This window comes from Camelus ferus, chromosome 4 (assembly GCF_009834535.1).
Source record: "Camelus ferus isolate YT-003-E chromosome 4, BCGSAC_Cfer_1.0, whole genome shotgun sequence".
Taxonomy (NCBI): domain Eukaryota; kingdom Metazoa; phylum Chordata; class Mammalia; order Artiodactyla; family Camelidae; genus Camelus; species Camelus ferus.
Window position 1 is genome coordinate 67,011,906 of NC_045699.1, and position 24,632 is coordinate 67,036,537.

At 40.3% G+C, this 24,632-nt stretch overlaps 1 protein-coding gene across 1 annotated transcript in view; it reads left to right on the plus strand.

Moving 5' to 3' along the window:
- Positions 1 to 24,632, plus strand: part of MVB12B (multivesicular body subunit 12B) — a 263,550-nt gene that overhangs the window by 45,829 nt on the left and 193,089 nt on the right. Inside the window, exon 2 of the mRNA XM_032478454.1 lies at positions 4,879 to 4,920. Within this exon, the coding sequence (XP_032334345.1) occupies positions 4,879 to 4,920 (42 nt within the window). The remainder of the gene's footprint in view (positions 1 to 4,878; positions 4,921 to 24,632) is intronic.

Consider the following 24,632-nt stretch of genomic DNA (forward strand, 5'->3'; position numbering starts at 1 on the left):
GGGGGCAACAGTTGTTCCCTGGGAGGCAAAATATCTTAGATATTACAGCAGCTTGTGGCCCTTCAAAGCTCAACTCTGAGGAATAAATCTTATGCCTTAGTATTTAATTTCTTTTGATAGGAAGAAATTATATTATTTAATTGGTTAATTAAACAAATCAATTTATTGATTATATAAAAATTAGTTTAATAATTAAAATAATTTCTAAATTAATACAATTAATTAAAATTTTCTCCTTGTGGGGCTGATAATGCAAAGGTATTGAAAAATATGGTTGAGTAGAGGAGGATATAGCTCAGTGGTAGAGCACATGCTTAGCATGCACAAGGTCCTGGGTTCAATCCCCAGTACCTCCATTAAAATTAATTAATTAATTAAACAAACCTAATTATCTCCCCATCTCCATCAAAACAAAACCAAAATTAACTGAATAAATAAGTGGTTGACAGAAAAGGAAGATGATATAGATGATTGTTGATCATGTAAAAATATGCTCACACAAAAACTTTACATAAACGTTCAAAGCAGCATTATTCATAATGGCCAAGTGGTTGAAACAGCCCAGATGTCCATCAGAAAATGTGATATATCCATGCAATTGGATATTAGTCAGACATAAAAAAGGAATGAAGTGCTGATACCTGCTACAACATTGATGAGTCTTGACAACACTATGCTAAGGGAAAGAAGCCAGTCACAACAGACCACATACTGTATGTGAACTGTCCAGAAAAAGCAAATCTATAGAGACAGAAAGTACATTGGTGGTTGCTTAGGGCTAGGGGTGATGGGATGTGTGGGAGGTGATAGCTAAGGGGTACGGGTTTTCTTATTGGGGTGATAAAATGTTCTAAAATTGATTGTGGTAGTGGTTGCACAACTCTGTAAATATACTAAAAGGCACTTTTAGTAAATTTTATGATATATGAATTATATCCACTGAAGCTATTACACACACACACACACACAAGAGGTCAATAACAGTGGTTCCTAGTCTTTCTTTGGATCAGTTTGGCATCTCTTAAAAGCTGTGGATACCCATGCAGAAAAATTCACACATGCAGAAAAGTTCACATTTGATTTCAGTGAGTTTAAGGACCCCCTAGACTCCCTAAGAGTCCATGTGGCTCAGATTAAGAACTTCTGCTACAAAATATCTAGCGATATGGAAATATATTCTTTAATTGTCATTAGGTATACAGTGCTGGTTTACAAAGATAGAATGGTTAGAATGAGTTTGTTTTTGTGGTGTGTATGCGTGCATGCATTGAGGATAATTAACATCTGCAGAATATCAGCTCTTCCCATTCTGGAACATTTCTCATCTATTCTTATACATTTCTCGTTTATTCACGTCTCCTTTTGAAGTTTTACAGTCTCTTCATATGTCTGCATTTTTTTGGGGGGCAGTTATTAAATGATTGAGTTGCTTTTTTAAATTGTATTTTTATTCCAATATTGCTTTATACATTTTTATTGTTGCCACATTTATTTTATAAGCTGCTACATTGCTGAACTTAGTTTTAGTTTTTTGACTTCTCTATTTTTAAAAAATTTTTTCAAAATGGAAATATCATTATTGTTTTCTGAATATAAAAGTCATGCATGTTCATCATTTAAAAAGTCAAATAATTTAAAAGATTCGAAAGTGAAAGTACCTCACTAGACCTACCCCTAGGGGTAACCACTGTTTCTTAGTTCTAAGTATTTTTCAATTAATTTTTTCTGAGTTCTAAGTATTTTTCAGTTAATTATCTGGAGTTTCCCAGATAGAAAACTCATATCATTTCCTCATATAGATAATAAATCATCCCAGCATTGTTTATCCCCCTTTTAATTCTGTATTTTAGAAAATTTCAGACATAAACAATAGTATAGAGACTAGGATAACAAACCTCATGTACTCATCACCCAGCTTCAACAATGATCAAATCATGGTCAATCTTTTTTCATCCATACCACCTTCAGCCATTCTCTCTCTCGAATTATTTTGAAGCAAAGCCAGACATCATATAATTTCATCTATAAATATTTAAGCTTGAATCTTTAAAAGATCAGGTCTCTTTCTAACCACAATAAAATTATTAGATCTTGAAAAAAAAAAAACCCTGTAATTCCTCAACATCAGTAAGCAAATTTCTACAAATTACATCACAATTTTCTTTTTGCAGTTGATTTGAATCTGGATCCAAATAAAGTGCATACATTACAGTTGGTTGAATGTTACCTTGCTCTATTTTAGTATGTAATTCCTTCCTTTTTTTTCCCTCCTTGAAATTTATTTATTAAAGAAACTAGACATAGTTCTATACAGACTCCCCTATTCTAGGTTTTCTGATTGCATCTGTGTGGTATCATTGAACATGTTCCTCTGCCCCCGTATTTCCTATAAATAGTTAGTTAGTAACCTAGAGACTTGATCAGATTCAGGTTTGATATTTGTCAGGGATACTTCATATAGGATTTTTGTACTTCCATCAGCAGGTACATAATGTCTAATGTCACATTTTGGAGATGTTAATAACCACTGATGTGCCTAGATCCATTATTTCATTAGGGCTTGAAAAATGGCAATATTCTAATTCCATCGCTTCTTTATCATTTACTATAGCATCATTTATTGAACAGTCCATCCTTTGGCCACTCATTTTTGCCAGTCCCTTGTATGTGTGGGTCAGGTTCCAGGCTTTCTTCTGTTCTTTCGATCTGTTCGTCTGCCATGGCACTAATGCCACATTATTAAAATTACTCCTGCTTCATAATAAGGCTTCATATCTGGCAGAGAATAGATCATTGAATACATCAGCTTGCTTACACTTACCAAAAAAAAAGAGCTATTCTTGACCCTTTATGATTCCATGTATATTTTGGGATCAGCTTATCAAATTGCAGGAAAAATGCTCATGTTTTGGAATGGTACTGCATCAAATCTGTACCTAAAGTTAGGGAGAATTTCCATCTTTGTTGGAGTTCACAATTGATATTGTGAATATTGAGATATTGAGTCTTCACATCCACTAACATGATTTATCTATCCATTTATTTAGGCCTTTTATATCTGTCAATAAAGTTTCATAATTTTCTCTTTAAAGTTCCTGCACATCTTATAGATTTTGTTATTGTGAGTGGTATCTTTTTAAAAAGTTAACGTTTTCTAGGTTTTTGTTGCTGGTGGTTAGGAATGCAGTCAGTTTCTGTATATGGAATGTGTGTTTATCAGGCTTGCCTAACTGATAGTTGGTTGGTAGATTTTCTTAGAATTTTTCCAAATGCAGGCAGTGATTTTTTAAATCTGGAAATAATGACAATTCTATCATGTCCAATCCATATGTCTTTTTTCTCTTATTAATTGTATTTGTCCAGTATGATATTGAATGTAAGTGGGGATCACAGTCATTTTTTAGTTGTTTCTGAATTTAATAGAAATGCTTTCTTGCCCTCAATGGTACACTATTTCTCTGCTTTCTGAAGGTGTACTTAAATTTGTATAATACATGCTTGAATCGCCAAAGTCTGAAGTTAATCAATATCAGTGCCCTTGTCCCACACTCTTAAGGGACCTGGTAGCCGCTCCCTCCTGGAGTGTCCATGCTATTCTTATCTAGAAATTTAATTCCACAATGCTTTAAATCTTCTCCAAATTAATTCTCTGTTTAATATCTGGTGTCCTCACCTCAGGGCTACTGAACTTCAATTTGTACAGCCCTGGCTTTTGAAAATATCCCTCTTTATTTCTTGCAACTTGACATTCTCATTTATGTGTATTTGTGTGTGTGTGTGTAGGGGGAGAATGAATAGGTCTGTATTTTGAAATGTTGTGGAATATTTTATATAGGATTTCTAGGAAGAGTCTAGGTGATAGCGGAAGAGGGTACTACACCATCTCAGTTTGCCACATTAAATGGCACTTCAGATTTTTTTGCCATTTATATCAACTTAGAGAAAATATAGTTTGTTTTTCTGTGGATTTTTTTTAACATATAGAGTATCATATTGTATATACTTTATTGTATCTTTCTTGTTTCTGCAAGTTACAAGCATCTTTGCCATCAGTTACATCAAACTGATTCATTTTAACCATTATAGTGTATTGAATAATTTGGATTTTATATAGTTTATTCAGCCACATTCTGTCTGGTGGACACTTAGATTTTTTCCAGGTTTTGCTTTTATAGGGATTGCTGCAGTCAAAATCATGTGCAAGCTCCCTTGGAGAGTGTGCCAGTGTTTCTCAAACATAGAAGCAAAGATGTGCAATTGTTGTGATCTAGGGTGTGCATGTTTTCTTCTTGGTCCTGCCCAAATGCCCTTTAAAGCGGGAATAGCATTTTATATACATTTTCATATGCATTTTATGTTCCTCTCAATGTACAAGTCTATTACCCCTATCCTGCCAACACTTGTCAAATTCTAAGTTAAAAAGATTTGCTAAACTAATAAGTGAAAAATGGTATCTTTTTATTTTACTTTTCAGTGAGTCCCCGTGATGACTAGTGAAATGAAACATCTTTTTAGATATAGTTACTGACCATTTGAATTTCCTTTTCTGTGAATTGCCTGTTCAAATCATTTGTCCATTTTCTATTAGATTGTTCATTTTCTTTCTTATTGACTTGTAATAATTCTTTATTCATTCTTGATCCTAGTCCTTTCTCTTAAATAGGTTGTTAACATTTTTAACGCATTTGTCACTTTTCAAAAACTTTTGTGGAGTCATCTGTTGCTCAGAATTATGGCTTATAATGTGGTCAATTTATTAAACTTTGCATTTAGGGCTTTTGGGTTTTGTACTTTATCTAAGAAGCAGCCCACACCTCAAAGTGATAGTACATTCTCCTATATTTCTCCTAACACAGCTGCTTTGTGTTTTGCTTTTAGGACTTTAATCCATTGGATCTTTTTCCTTGTGGACAGTGTGAGGTAAGGATCTGATTTTATTTTTCCAAATGAGAGGCAGTTTCCCAATATCATTTATTGAATGGTATGTTATAATTTCCTCACACATTTGACATTGTATTTTATTAGATTAATAAATCAATAGACAGGATATATCTAAATTCTCTACTGAGTTCTGTTATCTATTAATTTAATTGTCTTTTCCTAATTTACCAAATTATTAATCTTGTAGAACAAAAAATAGATTATGTTTACTGCTTACTTGGTCAATTCACGTACATTTGCTCTCCCATATTAATTTTGGAATCAGCTTATAAAATTCCATGAAAATCCCATTGAGTTGCAATTGATAGTAAATTGAGTTTGAAGATTATTTGAAGGAAAACTTTTATTTTTCCAAATGTTTTGAACTTTTTATTTGTTCAGACTTTCATTACAAACTTTTTATTTTATTGCATTAAAGTGAGAAAATATCATCTTCCAACAATAAATATTTACTGAAACCCTACGTTAATGCAGCCATGGTGCTAGGCACTAAGAATCAGTGGTGACAAGACATACATTTTCCCTGCCCTCATGTGGCTTAAATTTCCTACCTCTTAAAAGGTATTAACATTTCCTTTGTGGGCTAGAAAAATGTTAATTTTTTAAAACTGCTAAGTGGAATTTGTTAAAATTACATATTCCATGTATGTAGATTATATATTTTGAAAAATATCTAGTAAATAACCCTATTAATGGAATTATTCATATCTTTCATACTTTTATTTCTTTTTGCCTACTTGATTTGACAGAGACAAAACGATGCAATAATATTATGGTATCCTATTAAGACTATGATTTTGCCAAATTCATCTTGGTATTTCTAATTGCTTTGTATATTGCTTTTTTAAAAATACCATTTATTAGATTTTTTAATAAAGAAAATGTTAAAGAATATCCCATAATCCCACCATCAACATAATCCTTAGCAATTCCCCAAACACACTAAAACACACACACACACACACACACACACACACACACACACACACACACACACACACACACACACGGTTAGGAAATTCAAATTGTACAGGAAACAAAAACTCAAGTTTCCTGCTTCACTGTCCCTTTTCACAAAGGTAGCCACTTTTAACAATTTGGTAAATTTTGTCTGAGATTGCCTTCTCTTCCTTCAGCATTGTCCCACAGTGCCTTGTGTGTCTGGAACGCCAGTGATGAACTGAACATGGGCTCTCTCCAACGACACAGCCTCCACAGTGTCTTGGAGCAGGTGTTTTCAGAGCTGTGCCCCAGCTCTGCTGCCAATGCTTCTGGCTTTGAAATTGCTTACACCTAAGAAACCTGCCTGCTTGAGCGGTGCTTCTCAGACATTTATATGCACATGATCCCTAGAGAAACTGATAAAAAGCAGATTCTGATTCAATGGGTCTAGGGGAAGACCTTTGCATTTATAACAAGCTCCCAGGTAACACCCAGGATGCTGGTTCATGGGCCACACTTTGAGTAGCAAGATCGTATCCTTCAACTTGGCTGCACTTTGGAATCCCCTGGGGGTTTTTAGAAAATGTGGATGCCTGGGTACCACCCCCAGAAATTCTGATTTAGTTGGTTGGGTTGTGGCCTATGCATGGGGCAGTTTAAAAGCTCTCCAGGTAATCCTAATACGCAGCCAAGTGTGAGAACCACTGTTTTAGAGACACTGTCTTCCTCATCTCCGCACTTTGCTTTTGCTGCAGGATTGCTCTCCACAGATACCTGAGCTAAAACGGTGATTGCAGCTTCTGTAACCTGTTGCCCTGGGGTCTTAGTGAGATCTAGGATCTCCACCATGTGCTTTTCATGGCACAGCCTTCACTTGGGAATGTTCTGGGCCTCAAGGAGACTTTACTTTGTCTTTTCTGCAATCATGGGGTCTGTCCATGCAGTTCCGTGCCCCCATGTGTTTCTTTTCAGGAAGGCACTGTGTTTGTCTTGCAGTATCTCCCAGAGTGAAAGAGAATGAAATTAGAAAGTTCTAGCTGTGCTGAAAGCATCCACTGAGCAAACAAATCATGCCTCATCTTCACTTCCTCAACTGGGTAAGCCTGCCTAGGAGATGTTCTCCATCAGCCAACATCTAACCTAGCCTGCCTCCATCAGTTGTGGTCTTACCACCCCTCCCTTCATCTGTCTTATCTCTGCAGTGCCTTCCCTTAGGAAAATTGGTTCTCAGCATGAGGTCCTGGGTACTAGCCTCAACATGACCTGGGAATCAGTTAGAAATTCAAAATTCTCAAGCACTGCCCCACTCTGAGGGTGGGCATGGAAACCGGTGTTTTATCAAGTCCGGCAGGGGATTCTCAGACTTACTCCGGCTTGAGAACCCTTGCCCAAGACCATCCGTCAGATGCTGACTGAGTTATTTGATCTGGATGGTGCTTATGCATCATTACATTGAGAAGTTTTCCCAGGTGATTCTAATGTGCAGCCAGGACTGTGAACCACTGCCTCAGAGAGTCCTGATTCCTTAGATTTATCAGGCTGTTCTCTCAGGAGCCAGGTAATAACTTGATCTCCAGCTACAATGGTTCTCTGACCTTGAAATTCACCTTGTGATGCTTCGAGTATTTCGTGCTGGTCTTCTTCCTCTTCCTCTCCAATTTGAACGGATTCTGTGTAACTCCTTGGTTTAGATGCCCCCGTGTCTAAGGGAGGAGGTCCCAATCGCTCCAGCGATATACTCTGTGTGTGTGTGTGTGTGTGTGTGTGTGTGTGTGTGTGTGTGTGTGTGTAAGAGGCCACTCCCAGTGTTTTCCTGGATATGGTTCCCTTAGGGAGGCTCATTCTAGTCTCCTTCCTGAGATCTTGCTTCTCCTGGTAAATCTCCTCAGTCACCGTTTCTGGTGTAGTAACAGCTGAGACGTGGCCCCTCCTCTAATGCTGTGTCTACCTTTCCCTTTCACATCCGTCTATTCTGCCTTCAAGATCACATTTACCACCTCATATCCACCCAGGCTGGTCCCAAGGTCTTAGTCTTTCTCTTCCTCCAGCGCAGTGGGCCGTTTTCAATTATTTCCTTTCTTCCACTGCTCCTCATCTGCTAGTTCATCTGAGGGGTACTTTCCTCTGTATACCTCGATTTTCTGGACAATTTAATTCTTAGAGACAGAGTCCTCCAAGAACAGACTTCTTTAACTCCTTCCATAGGTTTGCAATAATTTTATTATTTCTCTATGAACTTAAGAAGATAACACCTCTCTTTATAACAGGTTCCCCTTCCTTTTTTATTCATGTGTTAATAAAATATGCTCTCCTTTTGGGAGTAAATCCTCAGTTCAGATCTGTAAAATTCAAGGCCATGATTATTTCAGAGCCAATTTCATACCTAAATGGAAGCCACACTAATGCACAGCTTCCCTTGGCCGTGAATATACCGTAAGACAACATAAAAGGGCCTGGGGCTTGGCAGCCGGCCTGTACTTTCTGTCTGAGCATCGCACTGACAACGCAAAGGTGTAGCATGCATGGAACTTGGGTGCAGGATAAATTTTATTTAAAAAGCAGTAAAAACAAGAGTAGTTGTTCTTCCCCTTACTTTCTAAAAGGTCTGCATGGTTGGCTGAAAAATGCCCTCCAAGGATGCCTGTGTCTTAGTCCCCAGAACCCGTGACTATGTTATGTTATACGGTAAAAGGGACACTGCAGATGTATGAAGTGAAGGATCTTGAGATGGGGAGATAAGACTGGATTATCCCAGTGGGCCCTAAATGCAATCCCAAGGGTTCTTACAAGAAGGAAGTTCAGAGTGAAGAAAAATTGATTTAACAGCAGAAACAGAGGGAGAGACTGGAAGATGCTATGCTGCTGGCTTTGAAGATGGAGAAGAGGCCAGGAGCCAAGGAGTGCAGAGGGCTTCTAGAAGCTGGAAAAGGCAAGGAAACAAATTCTTCCTGGATCCTCCGGAGGAAGCACAGCCCTCCCAGCACCTCAGTTGCGGCCCAGTGAAAGCCACTTTGGACTTCTGACCTCCAGAACTGTAAGACAATAGATTTGTGTTGTCTTGAGACACTCAAGTTTGTGTTAATGTCTTAGAACAGCAATAAGAAACGAATACAGTTTCCATATGGATAAAGACATCTGTAATCAAAGCATCTCCCTCTGCTCTGCCTGTCCACTGAGGCCCCACCGTCTGCTGGCATCTGCTGGGAGTGGCCTCGTGGTCCACGGCAAGGCAGGCACTGTGTACCCCAGGTTGAGCTGCAGCATCCCTTACCCTGAGGCCCAGAGGTCCCAGCACAGCACACGTTGTCTGAGGCCTGCACTTTGTATAAAAGCAGCAGTTGCTACAGGAAACAACAAAAGCCTCAGTCCTTGAATATTAATTTGCTCCCCAAATTCCACTTCTTGTCCGCTAGGTGCTAGGCCCAGTGTATCAGAGAGTAACTCTCCCCCGAAGGAGCAGACCTCCCTGCCCAGAGCGGAGCCATCTTCTCCCTGAGGATCAAGCCCTCCCCTCACGTTTATGGCCTGGAGGGGACAGCCAGAGTGGGTGCTTCCTGTGGACAGCTGGCTCTGCAGAATGGAGGGAGGAAGGGACCCAACTGCACATGCCCAGTTCCTCACTCCAAACTCACCTGCCAAGCAAGTCACTCCCTTCCACAGGGAGAGCTGAGCCGGTGGGCAGAGAGGCTGGGGGTGTCACACCAGTGGAGCCCCCTCCTTGTGGAAGGAAACACGAGGAGTGGGGTGACGGGCTTCTCTTAACACTAACTATGTACTAAGCACCAAGCCCAAAGCTCTACCATCCACATCACTGAATCCCCACAGCAACCCTGAGGAGGTGGAGTCTGTTCACATCATCATCCCGTAAAGTGGGACTCAGAGGAGGGAAGCAGTTTTCCCACAACTAGTAAGTGGCAAAGATGGGATTCAAACCGATCTTCAGGTCAGTCTGAATTTTTTTTTTTAATACAAAGGCAAAACCAGTTTCATTTAGAACAGGTGAGGTAAATGGATACATCATTGAATACATTGTTTCTCTTCCAAACTTCCCAGCAGTTTGTCCTATATACATCTTTAAGTCCCACAATAGACAGGAATTAGGTGCTTTATACATATATTAGCCATGTACATCCTCACAGCAACCACATGAGTTACAGCGTATTTTTGTCCTCATTTTACAGATGAGGAAACTGAGGCTCAGAAAGACTAAGCAATTTGCCCAAAGTCACATAGCTAAAAAGTGACGGACCTGGGATTCCATGTTCCATGTCCGTATTCACTGCTGCCTCTAAAATAAATGCAGAAAGGGGCAGATGGAATGGAGCAGACCACGCTCTCTGCAGAGTTTATTGCTTCCAGATAGCACAGGAGAGTGCTGATTGAGTAAAAGCGAATTTAGTCCTGCGTGTGAACCTGAGAGGGGGCAGGCGGCCCGCCTCTTAGCTCTGGTTGGCTGATTTGTAAAGTAGCACTTGGGCAACTGTACACACTGCTAGTTCCACGTTGGTAAAGAAAAACCTATTGACCTTCTGCAAAGAATGATGATGATTTAGTTCTCTTACATTGTACCACATACTCCCCCACTTCCCATCCTTCCAGCATTTCCATCCTTCCATCACAGTTTTTGATATCTGAATATTCAATATGCATATAATCAGGACTTATGTAAATATTGGCCACAGTGGAGCCATATAGTACTATTGATACATTCTTTTCTTGTACAATTTTTGTTTTTCCTGGCCTTAATAATTGCTTTCTTTTCTGCATTTGCCTTGTTTTCTACGACTCTTCACCACTTCAGCCTCAAACTTGCCAATGAACTATAAAAAAATGAACAAACAAACAAAAAACCCCTCCCACTACGGTCACATCAGGTAGCCTACCTTTTTTCCCCCTTCACTAGACACAGCCTTCCATATTCCTGCCATAATCCAGGGTGATTTTTCTCAAGGCCTTCCTGGTACATAGCTGTCATTCTGATACAGTTCCTTCCCATCATTCCAGGTTTTCCCGTTGCTTTTCTGTTGGATCTCATTTCTTGGTTTTCTCTCTCATTTAGCTGCAGCGTGTCTTCTAGTAGCATTCTAAAAGGAAATGCAGAGAAGCTAATTTTTTTATCTTACATGTATGAAAATGTATTTATCCCTCTTTGACAGTTAATTGATAACTAGGTGAGTTGTAGAATTCTTGGTTGAAAATTATTTTCTGTTGTAATTTGTAAGTCTTTGCTCCATGTCTTCTAGCTTCCAGAGTTGCTTATTGGTAAGTTCAATACCCTTCTGGTTCCCAGTTCTTTGTATGCAGCTTTCTTCCTTTCTGGAAGTTCTTTGGATCTCTTTATTTTTGGTGGTCTAAAATTTTATAATATGCCTCATTGTGTGTCTCTTTCATTGGACTGGAGTGTTCCCTTTCAATCTGGAAATTCAGGTTCTTCAATTCTGGGAAATTTTCTTAAATTGTTTCTTTGGTAATGTTCTCTTTCCTGTATCTCTTCTCTTTTTCTGGAACACCTATTAGCATCGTTCTGGACTTCGTGAATTGATTTTATTTCTTCTCTCTTTCTTGATCTCTGATTAGTTGTATGTTGGATTTCCTGCGTTGATCCTTTAATTTTCTCATTTTATTTTCTATTTGAAAGACATTATCTTTTTATTATAATTTCTGGGTTATCTTAACTTTATCTTCCAACCTTTCCATGTTCTTTCAACATCCCCTTAAAAAAAAAAGTACATAGCATTCTAATCTTATTTTATATCACAATGCCTTCTCTTATCTTTCAGAGAATGTTATTTATAGGTATTTATTAAAATGTTTTCCTGACACTTGCATTCTTTCTTTCTCTTAGTTGCCTTTTCCTGTTTTCCCAAATCTTTGGTTTCTGTCTTTCATACTAGAGTTTTCTACAAATATCTGACGAATTGTCTGTCATTCATATTTCAAAGTGTTGCATGAAGAGCTGGGTGGGGCTTACGCATGGGTGCTCAGGTAGACACTGGCTATTTCACTGGAGGGGCTATGATGGTCTCTGTAGACCTATTCCCTGTGCCAGGCTCTTGCCCCAGAAAAAAATTTCTAGTTGCCTGAGCTGGAGGGAGAAGGAGGGCTGGGGACAGCCCTAAGCCTAGTTGTCAGCATCCGTAAGCAACACGGGAGGATAGAGATGTCAGTTTTAGTCTGGGCCTCACTCTTTGCTTACCTGATGCCCCGAGTCCAGAGCCTTCTCCATAAACTTCTCAGAGGGTAAACTTCTTATCTTCGTTTGTGGTAAGAGGTGTGGTTGGTCCTCTGGCTGAATGAGGTTTTCACCTGCCCTCTCATGTTACTCTCTCCCAGCCCTCTTTGGAAGCACCCAGCCTCCCATCCCTGAGCCTTTCCCAGGCCCATGGGGCTAACTGGTTTGCCCCTAGTTGATCCCATTTCCTGCAGGCTCCAATTTCAGCCTGTCCTGCTCTGCAAGTCAATTACCATCATCCATCTTCTTTCTAGCTTCCAAAATGTAGTTATTAACACTTGTCTGCTTTTGTCTCCTCTCCTGTTGTCTTTATCCTGTGGATTTATACCTCTTTAAATTCCATTAAAGTCCATTTAGGTAAGATTTCACGAGTGAGTAGAAAGAAACACATCTTTCAACCATCATTTTATCTAAAGTTCTCTGCCTTTCTTTGGTGTTTTCTTTGCTTGAGGCATATCTGCTCTCACATGCTCTCTCTTTCTCTTTCTCTCTCCCTCTTTGATTGTTAAGCATGCTAACTTCCTTTCTGCCTCTGGGCCTTTGCACATACTGTTCCCTCTCCTGGAACACTCTCCCCTTCTTTCACCTGCTCTTCATCTGGCTGTGACTTATCAAACGTGTCTCAACTTAAAAGTTACCCCCTCAGAGAGACGTCCATGGTCCCAGGCCTCCTCTCTACTTAAAGCAGCTCTACTTAAACTGCATGACCCAGAGCTGCTTCCTTTGGCTCTTCTGAGAACTCCCCCCGCCGCACTTCCCTCTCAGACTTGGGATGTTTTCAAGAAAAGGGAGAGAAGAAAGGTGGAGTGCTTCCTTCCTGGAGCCCTCAGCATCCTGCTGGAAGCCCCCTCAGGCCTGGCCACAACCTTATCCACCCTCAGACCCTGTGTCTGCTGCCCTTCGGGGCTGAGCTGGTCCCTCCCAGTTGCCAGCCAAGAGTGAACGTCAGCTGACGCACGCTTCCCTTTGTTCTTTCAACCTCCTGTCCTCATCCAGGACTTTTTACTCACACTCTCTCTTTCTCTGCTCTGTCCCTCTCTCTGGGTCTCTCTGTGTGTCTCTCTGTGTCTCCGTCTTGGTATCTCTCTCCCTTTCTGTCTCTGGCCCCTGTTCGCTCTGGACCGTCCTCTCCTTGTCCTCCCCTCCTGCCTCTTCTCCTGTTCCTTCTCTCTCTCCTCCTGTCCACCCACCTCATTTTCCCTTTGTCTTTCTCCACATTCCTCCTGCGCCCTCTCTGGCTCTGGCTCTGAGAATGCCTCTCCCTCCCTGGCACCCACAGACTCGGAGGGCTCCTCTGAGTCCTTGTCCTGCCTCTCTTTGGGTGCATGGTCGGTGGGGGCCTCCCTGCGGTGGGGCCCCAGGTGTGGTGTGGCCTGGTGGCCGGCCCGACCGCCTGCTGTCTAACACTCTTGTAAGGTTACTATTTATCTAGTGCAACCAAAGTTGGCACACACATCTGGCGCCTGGTACTTAGTGCAATTATTTATGATTTCCACCAAGATTTAAAAGCTCATCGCCGGCCTTGTAATGCAGTAACTGATTGCGCTGCTAATGTAATTAAGAAAAGATTATGATGTCCACGTGGCGTACCAGATGGTGGCATTCATAGTAATCGGCGTGCACAACTGGCAGACAACTGCACAAGGGCAGCCGAGCGGAGGCAGCTGGAGACCAGCGTCTTCCTCCAGCCACTCAGAGAGGCGAGGAGGCTGCTGGGAGTGCCGGACAGTGGAGGGTGGGGGAGGGAAGGGGGGAGGAGGGGAGGGGAGGGCTGGAGAGGGAAGGAGGGGGTCCATCTCCCCTGATCGTTGCATTGAAGTTGGCCTCTTTGTTATTACCCCCCCAACATACTGAAAAGTTTTGCTTGTACTCATACCCATAAAGGCATACATGAACACACTCAGACTGCCATAAATACGGGACTTTCTCCTTCATTTATAAAAAAATTTTGATTCAGCAACTAGTTGTGCTAAGCCCTGGGACGGTACGGATGAAAGAAGCAGACATGGTCCCCTTCCTTGTGGAGCTCAACAAACTAGAGAAGGAATAAGCATTGATCAAATGACCACAAGAGTAAATGTGAAACTGAATTGTGTTCAGTGTTACAAATTAGAGGTTGGTGGTGTTACAAGGGCTTCCCCAGAGCATTTGACCTAGTGACAACTGAGATGTGATCTGTAGAATAAGAGCTAACCAGGTGATGAGAGGAAGGAAGGGTATTTGAGCAGGAGGGACATGTGCAAAGGCCCGGTGGTTGGAAGGGCCATGGCAAACATGCATCTAAAGAAGGCCAGTGCCCAAGAATAGTCAAGGTAACTTGAAGAAGAGAAGCACAACTGGATGCCAAGACTTTTAATAAAGCTATCGGAGTTAAGGCCGTGTGGTATTGGCACAAGGATAAACAAAGTGACCAGTGGAACAGAGGAGAGAGTATGGAAACAGACCCACACATACACGTTTACCATATTTATGACAAAGATGACACTGTAGTTCAACGGGAAAGGGATGGTCTTTTTAATAAATGGTGCTGGGCCAACTAGATAGCCATATGAGAAAAGTGTATCTTGACTTCTACCTCATATTATACACAAAAATCAATTCCAGACTATTTGCAGAGCTAAATGTGAAAGTTAAAACTATGCAGCTTTTAGAGGAAAACCTTGGAATAGGCAAATATGTCTTAAACGGGACACAAAAAGGCTAACTAAATAAGACCAAAAAATTACAAATTGAACATATTAAAACCAAGAAATTCTGCTCAAAAAAGATACCAGCAAGAGAGTGCCAAGCTAACTAAAGGAGTGGGAGAAGACATTCACAATTCACATGTTTAACAGAGCTTGGATTCCAAATTTATTTTTTTAATGCCTACAGAGCAATAAGAAAAAAAGAAAACAAAAACAGGCGATCCAGTTTTTTTTTTTAAGGAGTAAAAGACTTTAACAGACTTGTTGAAGAAGAAGATATTCAAAAGGCCAGTGCTAGACTTCATTAGTCATAAGAGAAAACTCAAACTAAAATTCCAAGGTACCACTACCACCCACCAGAATGGCTAAAATTAAGAAGACAAAATATCAAGTATTAAAGAGGATGTGGAGAACAGGAACTCTCACGCACTGCAGGTCGGAATATAGATTGGTACTTTGGCAAAGCGTTTGTCATTATCCAATAAAACTGAATACATATGCACCAATGACCCAGCTGTTCCACCCCTGGATGGATACCACACTAAATGTCTACCAAAGACAGGTACTGAAATGTTCATCAGTGCACTCCTCATGAAGAGTCAAAGACTCAAAACTGCTCAATGCCTGTGAAGAGCAGGATAGATACATTTGTCAAAAACAGATAAATGGTGGTATATTTATACATTGGGATACTATACAAAAAAAGCAAATAAGTAAATTACTGCTACATTCAGCATGGGTGAACCTCACAGATATATTTATGGGTGAAAGCAGACAGAACAAAAGCATGGATACTAGATAATTGCATCATATGACGTCCCAAGACAGGCAAAACTGACCCACGGCGTTAGAAGTCAGGGGGATGGTTAGCCTTGGTGAAGTAGTGGCTGGAAAAGGACACAAAGTCAGCTTCTGGAGTTTGTGATTTCCTGTTTCATGCTCTGGGTTCTTGTTACATGTGTGTTTTCAGTCTGTTACAATTCTTTGAGCTGTATGCTTAAGCGCATTTTTCTCTGTGTATACTTCAACAAAGAGTTAAAAGAAGAGGGAGGAAGAGGCCAAGGAAGAGGAGAGGGAGTGAAGAGAAGCAAGACAAGGCTGAAGAGGTACGTTGGGGAGAGCTATGCAGAGCTCAGCAGGCCTGCCAAGGAGCGGGGGCAAGTCCACAAAGGCAATTTAGACAAAAGTTGGGATGGGACGGAGGCTAGAAAAGTAGTGGTCTGATCTGTTTTGCGTTCACACAGAACACCCTGGATCTTGGGTTAAAGATGGCTGATAGATCACGTGTATTTATTTCCTCTTTCTCCTAAGACACCACCAAAAAGAGTAGAAAGAAAGAAAAAGGATAGGCACTTACAGTGATGGAAGAGAGATTATGGGTCAAACCTTTCACTGAATTTCTGATGAGAGAGAGTTGCTGATGGAACTCAGAGGGAGCTGCAGTTTCAGTGCAGTCCAAAGGGCTCTCCTTGCAAAGGAATTTGGTCCCACAGCTCCTGGAAGAGGCTTGGTCTCAGAGATGACATGAGCAGAGGAAGGTGGGAGGGACACATGAAGCTGAAGACAAGGGGATTAATTGAAAGCTGGCAGAAGCAGCCACCGGCTTTGATACCTTCCAGCCCTACTCCTACACTCAGGGGACACAGAGCAGTCAAATGGTAAGGACTCTGAGAAATTAAACATGAAGTTGCTCAAATGAAAAATTCAATAGAATTAAAAGATGGATTCAAGGAAAACTCCCAGAACATAAAGAGGCAGACAATATGAGAAGAAAATAAGAAAGGATTTGTTTAAGAGTTTCAATACTGACTAATGGCAGTTCCAGAAAAAATTAATTCACAAAAAAAGGGTGGGAGGAAGAATTAACAAAGAAATAATACAAGAAATTTTCCCACAACTGAAGGACATGAGTTTCCAGAATAGACAGGCCCACTGAATACTTGACAACGAATGCATCAAGGTCCACGTATAGCCACATTGTCCGGAGATGTCAGAGCACCACAAATAGAAGCTATTAAAAGCTTCAAGGAAGAAAAATATATGTCTCCTGGAAAGGAGTGAGTACCAGGATGGCATCAAATTTCTCCTGGCAACCTTAAAGGCAGTATTTTCAATTTTGTCAAAATTTTGAGGGAAATGATTTTCGACTTGAATTTATAGGCCCAGGTAAACCGTTGATCAGTGGGAAGTTAAAAGAAAGATCACGTCAGAAAATTTACCTCCAAACACCCTTTTTAAAGGAAACTACTTGAGGATGTGATTCAGTGAAATAACAGAATAAATCAAGGAAAAGGAATACAGAGTGGCTAACAATTATTGAGCCAATTCAGAAAGACAGTGGAGAAATTTCCAGAAGAGAAGCAATATGGCAGATCTAAGGAGAGACAGTCCACATTGGAGACGGAGTCTCTTGGAAAGGGAGAAGGTGGCAAAACACAGAACTGGATGGAGAGGCTGGAAACGATGAAAATATAGTCACAGCGGACAGCACTGGGGGAAGGGCAAGTGGAAATTCCAGGGAGTGGGGATGGTATTCAAAAAAGAAAATGCATATTAGAATAATATACTACTTGAGTCTACAATGAACAGCGTTTCAACAGTGTTTTCTGTGAGCTAAACCCTCACCTATCACAGCAGGAGTTCAGTTCATAATGTCTAAGATACATAAGAAACAGAAAAGGAGGCATATTATTGGAAAGTATCAGGGATACCATAAATAGAAGCTAAAGGAGCTGGAAGTTGCCCCTGGGATGAGGGCTAGGGGATTGGGGTAAATAGAGGGTGGAGATCCATCGTTGTTAACCACGGCGTATGATACTTGGATATAATTTTTTAAATTGCTATTTCACTCTGGCTGCAGAGTGGCAGTCTTATTGGAGGAGGTCCGGAGCAGGTGCAGGGAGACCAGTTAGGAGAATATTGCAGCCGTGCAGGCAGAAACAAAGGTTTATTGGACAGGATTGGTGGCATCAGGGACGGGGAGAAGATGATAGATAGAAAACACGATTAGGTCACATTGACAGGACTTGCGGTGGCTTGGCTAACAGGAGAGTCAGAAAGACAGGGATCCAGGGATGACACCTAGCTTCGTACGTTATCTATTTGAGTGGACAGTGGAGCCATCTGCTGAGAGTTCTGGCCAAGGACTAGGTCATTAGGAGAGTGTAGTGAATTCCGTTGGACACATGTTGAATCTGGGGTGCTTTGGGGATGTCAAAGAGATATTAGGTAGACAGTTGTAAACGCAACTCTTAGCTCAGATCAGATACCCAGGGAAAGGGAGTAACTAATGCCGTTAATGCAGATGAAATGTTTTAGAGAGACAGTAAGATCCACTTGCACTGGAGAGATTTGGGTAAATGAGAGAGGAGTAATTGATGGTGTAAGGTTGACACGAAGTCTCACGTTAGATACATCCAGCCCAGATGACACAGATATAAACAAAGTCACATGGTCACAGTGTCCTTGCAGGCTCAGTTTAGCCCAGACACTCAAAGATTACCCCTTACTTTCCATTAAAATCAGGTAGTTTAAGCTCCCATCTGACCTGCTATGGAAGATCTCCCCCAGTATTTCCACGGGTGTCCAGCAGCCTCTCCCAAGTCCATATGCACTGTAGCTGCCTTCACCGTTACTCCCTGCCCCTATCTGCGGCTCTGACCTCCAGCTTTGGCTGTTCACACCCACTTCTGTCCTGTTATTCTCTCCCAAACAGTCCCAACATAGGTTATTGTGTGAGCGGATTTTAATGAAGGTTTGGGGCAGTAGGGACAGAGCACACAGCAGGAAGCAAATTAAAACTCAGTAGCAGACATCACCATTCCTAGAAAAGTGTCAGCTATACCTCACTATAGGGGCTTTTGCACTGGCCATGACCTTCCATGGAATCCTTGCCTTGTTCCCTGTTGGGATCTTCTTCCTGCTGGCCAGTTTTTCCTCCCACCTACTATTGTCTTGTCTCTGTGCCCCTTATCCCTGCCTCCCAGGCCATCCCCAGGAATTCTGCTGAGAAATTCAGCTCTGTTGATTGCATCCCTTGCCTTCCAGACCTTGCCAGGCTACTTAACAACACCCAAGGGGGCCAACAGTGTACTTTTCAAAACAAAGAGCCTTCTTCCCTGAGATGGATTATGTTTGTCCCCTAGAATGGTCAACTGGCTGCCTTCTGTTCATTCTTTTTTTTTTCATGTTTCATTTTTTCCCTTTATTTTTTTCACTGTGTACCATGTTTTTTTAAATTGAAGTATAGTTGATTTACAATGTTGTGTTAGTTTCTGATGTATAGCAAAGTGATACAGTTTTTATATATATATATATATATATATACATATATATATATATATACATATACATATACATGTATATATATTCTTTTTTAGATTATTTTCCATTATAGTTTATTACAAGATAACTGAATATAATTCCCTGTGCTATACAGTAGGACCTTGTTGTTTATCTGTTTTATATATAGCAATTAGTATCTGCCATATGATCCAGCAGTCCTACTCCTGGGCATATATCCAGAAAAGATGAACACTCTAATTCCTAAAGATACATGCACCCCAATGTCCACAGCAGCACTATTTACAACAGCCAAGACATGGAAGCAACCTAAATGTCCACTGACAGATGATTGGATAAAGGAAATGTGGTATATATAGTTATACACACACAATAGGATACTACTCAACCATAAAAAAGAATGAAATAAAGTCATTTACAGAAACATGGATGGACCTGGAGATTATCATACTAAGTGAAATAAGTCAGACAGAGAAAGACAAATATCATATGATATCAGTTACTTGTGAAATCTAAAAAAAATACAAATGAACTTATTTACAAGGCAGAAACAGACTCACAGACATAGAAAGCAAACTTATGGCTTCAAACGGGAAAGGAGGGGAGGTATAAATTAGCAGGTACTAATTGTTCATTCTTTAAAAAACTGCACACACATATATTCACGTGCAGACGTGCACCCTCACCTTGACATTCATTCACGAACACGAATGCTTATGGTCTCATCTACGACCATACATTCATACGTGGATGAGTGTGGATCCACTCACAACTGCATATACACTGTGCACACACATGTTCACATGCACACACACTTGGACATGCAGATGCATTTAAAAGCTTTTAACAGCACCCAGGGGTCAGTCCTGAACCATCCCCTTAGGTTAACCCCACCTTGTGTCTGTGTGCAAGTGTCTCTGTGTGCACGTGTTGGCTCTTTGCTGCTCTGGTCATTGAGCTGTCCTAAGGGAGTGTTCTGCTCTTGGATTGATGCCTGTCACCTGGGGAGGAGACATCTTCTCAGACCAGAAACTAGAACTGAGCTAGGGAACCTGAGAGTATTGGGACTGGGCTCTGAAACATGACCTTGTCACAGTGTCACCAGGGCAGCCCCACCCTGAGCACATAGCCAGAAACTGGGCTCTGTGGTAGGCAGAATAATGGTTCCTCAAAGATGTCCACATCCAAAGCCTGTGAATATATTACCTCTCATGCCAAAGGGACATTGTAGATGTGATCAGGCTAAGGATGAGCTAGGTGAACCCAATGTGACCACAATATTTAGAAGGGAAAGAGGGAGGCAGGACAGTCAGAGAAGGAGATGTGACCACAGATGCAGAAGGCAGAGGGAGGTGATATTGGCTTTGAAGATGGAAGAGAGCCATGGAATGCAGACAACTTATAGATTTACCTTGCTTTGTGGATATTAAAATATACTGAAAAGCTACTAGAACCTGACAGTATTATATTGGCATCGGATTATGGGATGGACAGAAAACTTGGGAACAGAATAAAGAGCCCAGAAACGCATTCCAAAATATATAAGAATTTAATACATAGTAAATGTTTTACTCTCAATAAGGAAAAAAAAAAGTTAATTGTTAAGTAATGCTAGAAAAAAGCACCTTATCCATTTGTAAGAAAATGAAGGTGGATTCTCACCTCACACCGTATAAAAAATTATATCCCAGTGGATTAATGTGACTGAAATGAAAAAATAAAATATCAAAATCTTAGGAGAAATTTCAAGTTGAATATATATATAATCCAGGGATTGCAGGCCAGTAGGGATGGGGAAGAGTGTATTTTTATCTGTTACAGGAAACCTAGAGTAAATTAAAAAGAAAGATAATCATCTTTTACTACATAAAATTTAATTTCATCCAGTTAATTTTTTAATTTCAGTTTTTGTATGTCTTGGTTCTAGAATTCTCATTTGCTTGTTTTTATAGTTTATTTCTCTGCTGAGGTCTTCTATTTAATCACTCATTACTAGCATATTTTCCTTCATGTCCTTGAACGTAGTTATCATAGTAACTGCTTTAAAATTCTTATTTCTAAATTCCAAGATCTCAGTCACCTTGAGGTTGGTCTCCATGATTGCCTTTTCTCTTGAATATGGGCCACATTTCCCTTTTTCCTCATATGTCTAGTAATTTTGGATTATATCCTGGATACTGTCAATGGTATGTTGTAGAGACTCTGGATTCTATTACAGTCCTCTGAAAGAATGTTGGTTTTTTATTCTACCAGGCAGTTAACTTGGCTGAACTCAAATTCTAAATTCTCTTTCCCCTAGGGTTGGCAGCAGCTGGAAGATGTTCAGTTGTTTTAGTCACATTTAGGCTTCTAGGAGTTTCACCTCTGAGTTCATAGTTCAGAAAACACCCTGAGGCCTGGGTGAAGTCAGAAGAGAATTTGGAACACCTCCTCCATGAATTTCTCTTTCTGGGATTTCCTCCTTCACTTCCCAACTACTATGGAAGCCCCCAGTTTTGTCCTCTGATTCTTCAACAAGTAAGAATACAGATTTCTGTTCAATTTTTAGCCAACTCATGTGGCAATGCCTGGGGCCTGCCCTTAGGCAAAAAGATGTTAAAATGAGAAAATCATTTACTATTGTTTATTTCTTCCAAGTGTCAGTCTCTCCAGTTTCTGCCAGGCTTTGCTCCCTTTCAGTGCCTTTACATAGCCTTTTATATATTTTATCCAGAGTTGATCATCGTTATGTGTCAGAGAGATTATCTTTGACAAGGTATTCTGTCATTATCGAATGTGGAACTTTCTAACCACATAAAATTTAAAGTTTTTTAGATGGACAAATACCCCATAAACAAAGTTAAAAGACAAACACTAAGTTAGGAAAAACATATTTACCATGCCTATGACAGATAAAGAGTTAATTTCCAGCTCTTGCAAATTGTTAAGAAAAAGACAAAGCATCCAATAGAAAAATGTTCCCAGGATATGCATAGGCTCAGAGAAGAGTAAACCCAAATGACCAATAAACATATGGCTGAACTTCCTAATACTCAGGGAAATGCAAATTAAAGTAACTTCTTGCCCATTAAATTGGCAAAAATTCAAAAGAATGTTAACACCTACTACTGATGGGTCTGAAAGGAAAAGTATATTTTCATGTGTGAAAAAGAGGCTTGGTATTGTCTTTTTGGAAAGCAGTATGAAAAAAAAATCTATTTAAAAGATTCATCTCTTTCAATCCAACAATTCCACTCATAAGGATCTGTCCTGTAGAAGTAAATAGAGCGCTCGTACCCAGGAATACGTCAGGGTGTTCAGTGCAGCGATGTTATAAGTGGCCAAAGAACTGGAAAGAGTCCATCAGTGAGAGAGTGTTTAAATCATGCCACATCATGCCGTGGAATAAGATGTCGCCGTTAAAAAGAGTAAATTTACTTGCAAGGGTTTCCACAATATTATTAATTGAGAAATTCAAGGAATGTATGTAATAGGATCCATTTTGTCAAACAATCTGGATCAGGATCGGCAAACCCTTTATGTATACAACTATATAAGCCTGTGGAAGGGTGGGAAGGAATCACACCGGATTTTAACACTGGTTGTTGGAATGTTAGGGAAGGACCAGGGAGATGGAAAGGGGCTAATAGACAAAGCCTATTTTAAAAGTGTCTCTTAAAAAAAAAAAAACATGTATGATACATTTATGTACAAACGTGTGTGAAAGCAGAGGAACCAGAAAGGTATCTGAGGCGTGATCATCAAAATGAATGGTGAGGTTTTAGGGATTATGAATTTGTTCTTAATACACACACACACACACACACACACACACACACACACACACACACACACACACACACACATATATTTTTACTTATAATTACTGGTTTATTATAAAGGATAGAAATGAACAACCAAATGGAAAAGATGCATAGGGCAAGCTATATGGAGTGAGGCCTGGAGCTCCCGTGCCCTCTCTGGGGGGCGCCATCTCCCCAGTGTGTCAGTGCATTCACCAACCCAGAAGCTCTCTGAATCTCCCTCTTCAACAGTTTTCATAAGGCAATCTCCAGCTCTCCTCTCCTCCCCAGAGTCAGGAGATGGGGCTGAACGTTTTCACCCTCTAATCATGTGTTTGGTCTTTTTGGTGACCACCTCCCATCCTGAAGCTATCTAGGGACCCCCACCCTGGGTCATCTCATTAGTGTAAAATCAGGTGCTTTATACACTTAGATTTTTTAAAAAAAATTATTTAAAAAAAAATTATTTTCCACATAATGGAAAAATCAAAGCTATTTTGATCACAAATAAAAGATTTTTAAACTATGGAAGGTGACTTCCTCCATAGATGATGTTATCCATCCCATGACCACATATACACTAATGACCTTGAATTTCCATCTCCATCCCTAATCATGGTCACGAGCTACAGGTTCATAGACCAAGATGTCTGTACAACAATTTCAGCTATATGGGCATTTCAGACAGGACAGAGCCAGTACGGATGGCTTGATCCTCTCCCTTCCAATGGGCTCTTGTACCAGTCTTCCCCATCCCAGTAAATGGCAACACCATTTAACCAGTTGGTCAAGCCCCACATCTGGGAGTTAGGCTTGATTCTTCTTGCTCACATTCAGTCCAAGGGCAACCCCTGTCAGGTCTCTGTGCAAAGGATAGCCTACATTCCCACTGCCCTCAGTGCTGAGTTTGACCCCTTGGTTAAGGTGGTGTCTGCTGATTCTGCCTTTGTAAAGGAAACTTTTCTTATTTGCAATTGAAAATTAATCTGTTGAATGATACTTTGAAATTTTGTGACTATTCTGTGCCCCTGACATTTTTTCCACTGCTTTTAGCATCCATTGCTGAACCTTGTTTGATTCAATTATTTCATTGGTCGTTGCAAAATAGTGATTTTTCTAATTTTATTATTTCCTCTATGTTTGTTCTACATTGTTCTGTAAAGAACTTTTCTTCTGTCTTCTCCTTGAATACTGGTATAGATTCATGGATTATTGTTTAATTCAATGTGCTATAATCCATTATTCTTATTATTCTTTCTCTTTTTTTTATTGAAGTACAGTTAGTTACAGTGTGTCAATTTCCAGTGTACAGCAGAATGTCCCAGTCATGCATATACAGACATATATTTGTTTTCATTTATTATTCTTTTTTATGCTCAAATTGTTCAAAGTTTGGCCAACTCCATCAAGCCTTCTCCTGTACCCTTTTGACACGTCCCCATCAATCTTGTGAGATACCTCTGTTTTCTGAACAGAAAAGAAGTAATTGAAGAAATTTAAATATAGATCTCATATTAGGTATTATTTTATCCGTGTTAAACTCTGAGGTGTTTTCGTGGTACTGTAGTTGTGTAGGAGAATGTCCTTGCTCTTAGAAGATATTCTGAAGGCTCTCAGGGTGAAATGTTGTGATGTCTGCAACTAACTCTCAAACACAGGGAGAGGGGAAGAAAACAAATGTTGCAAACATTGACAATTGGTGAAGCTAGCTTATATTAGAACTATACCTTCCTTTCGACCTTTTTT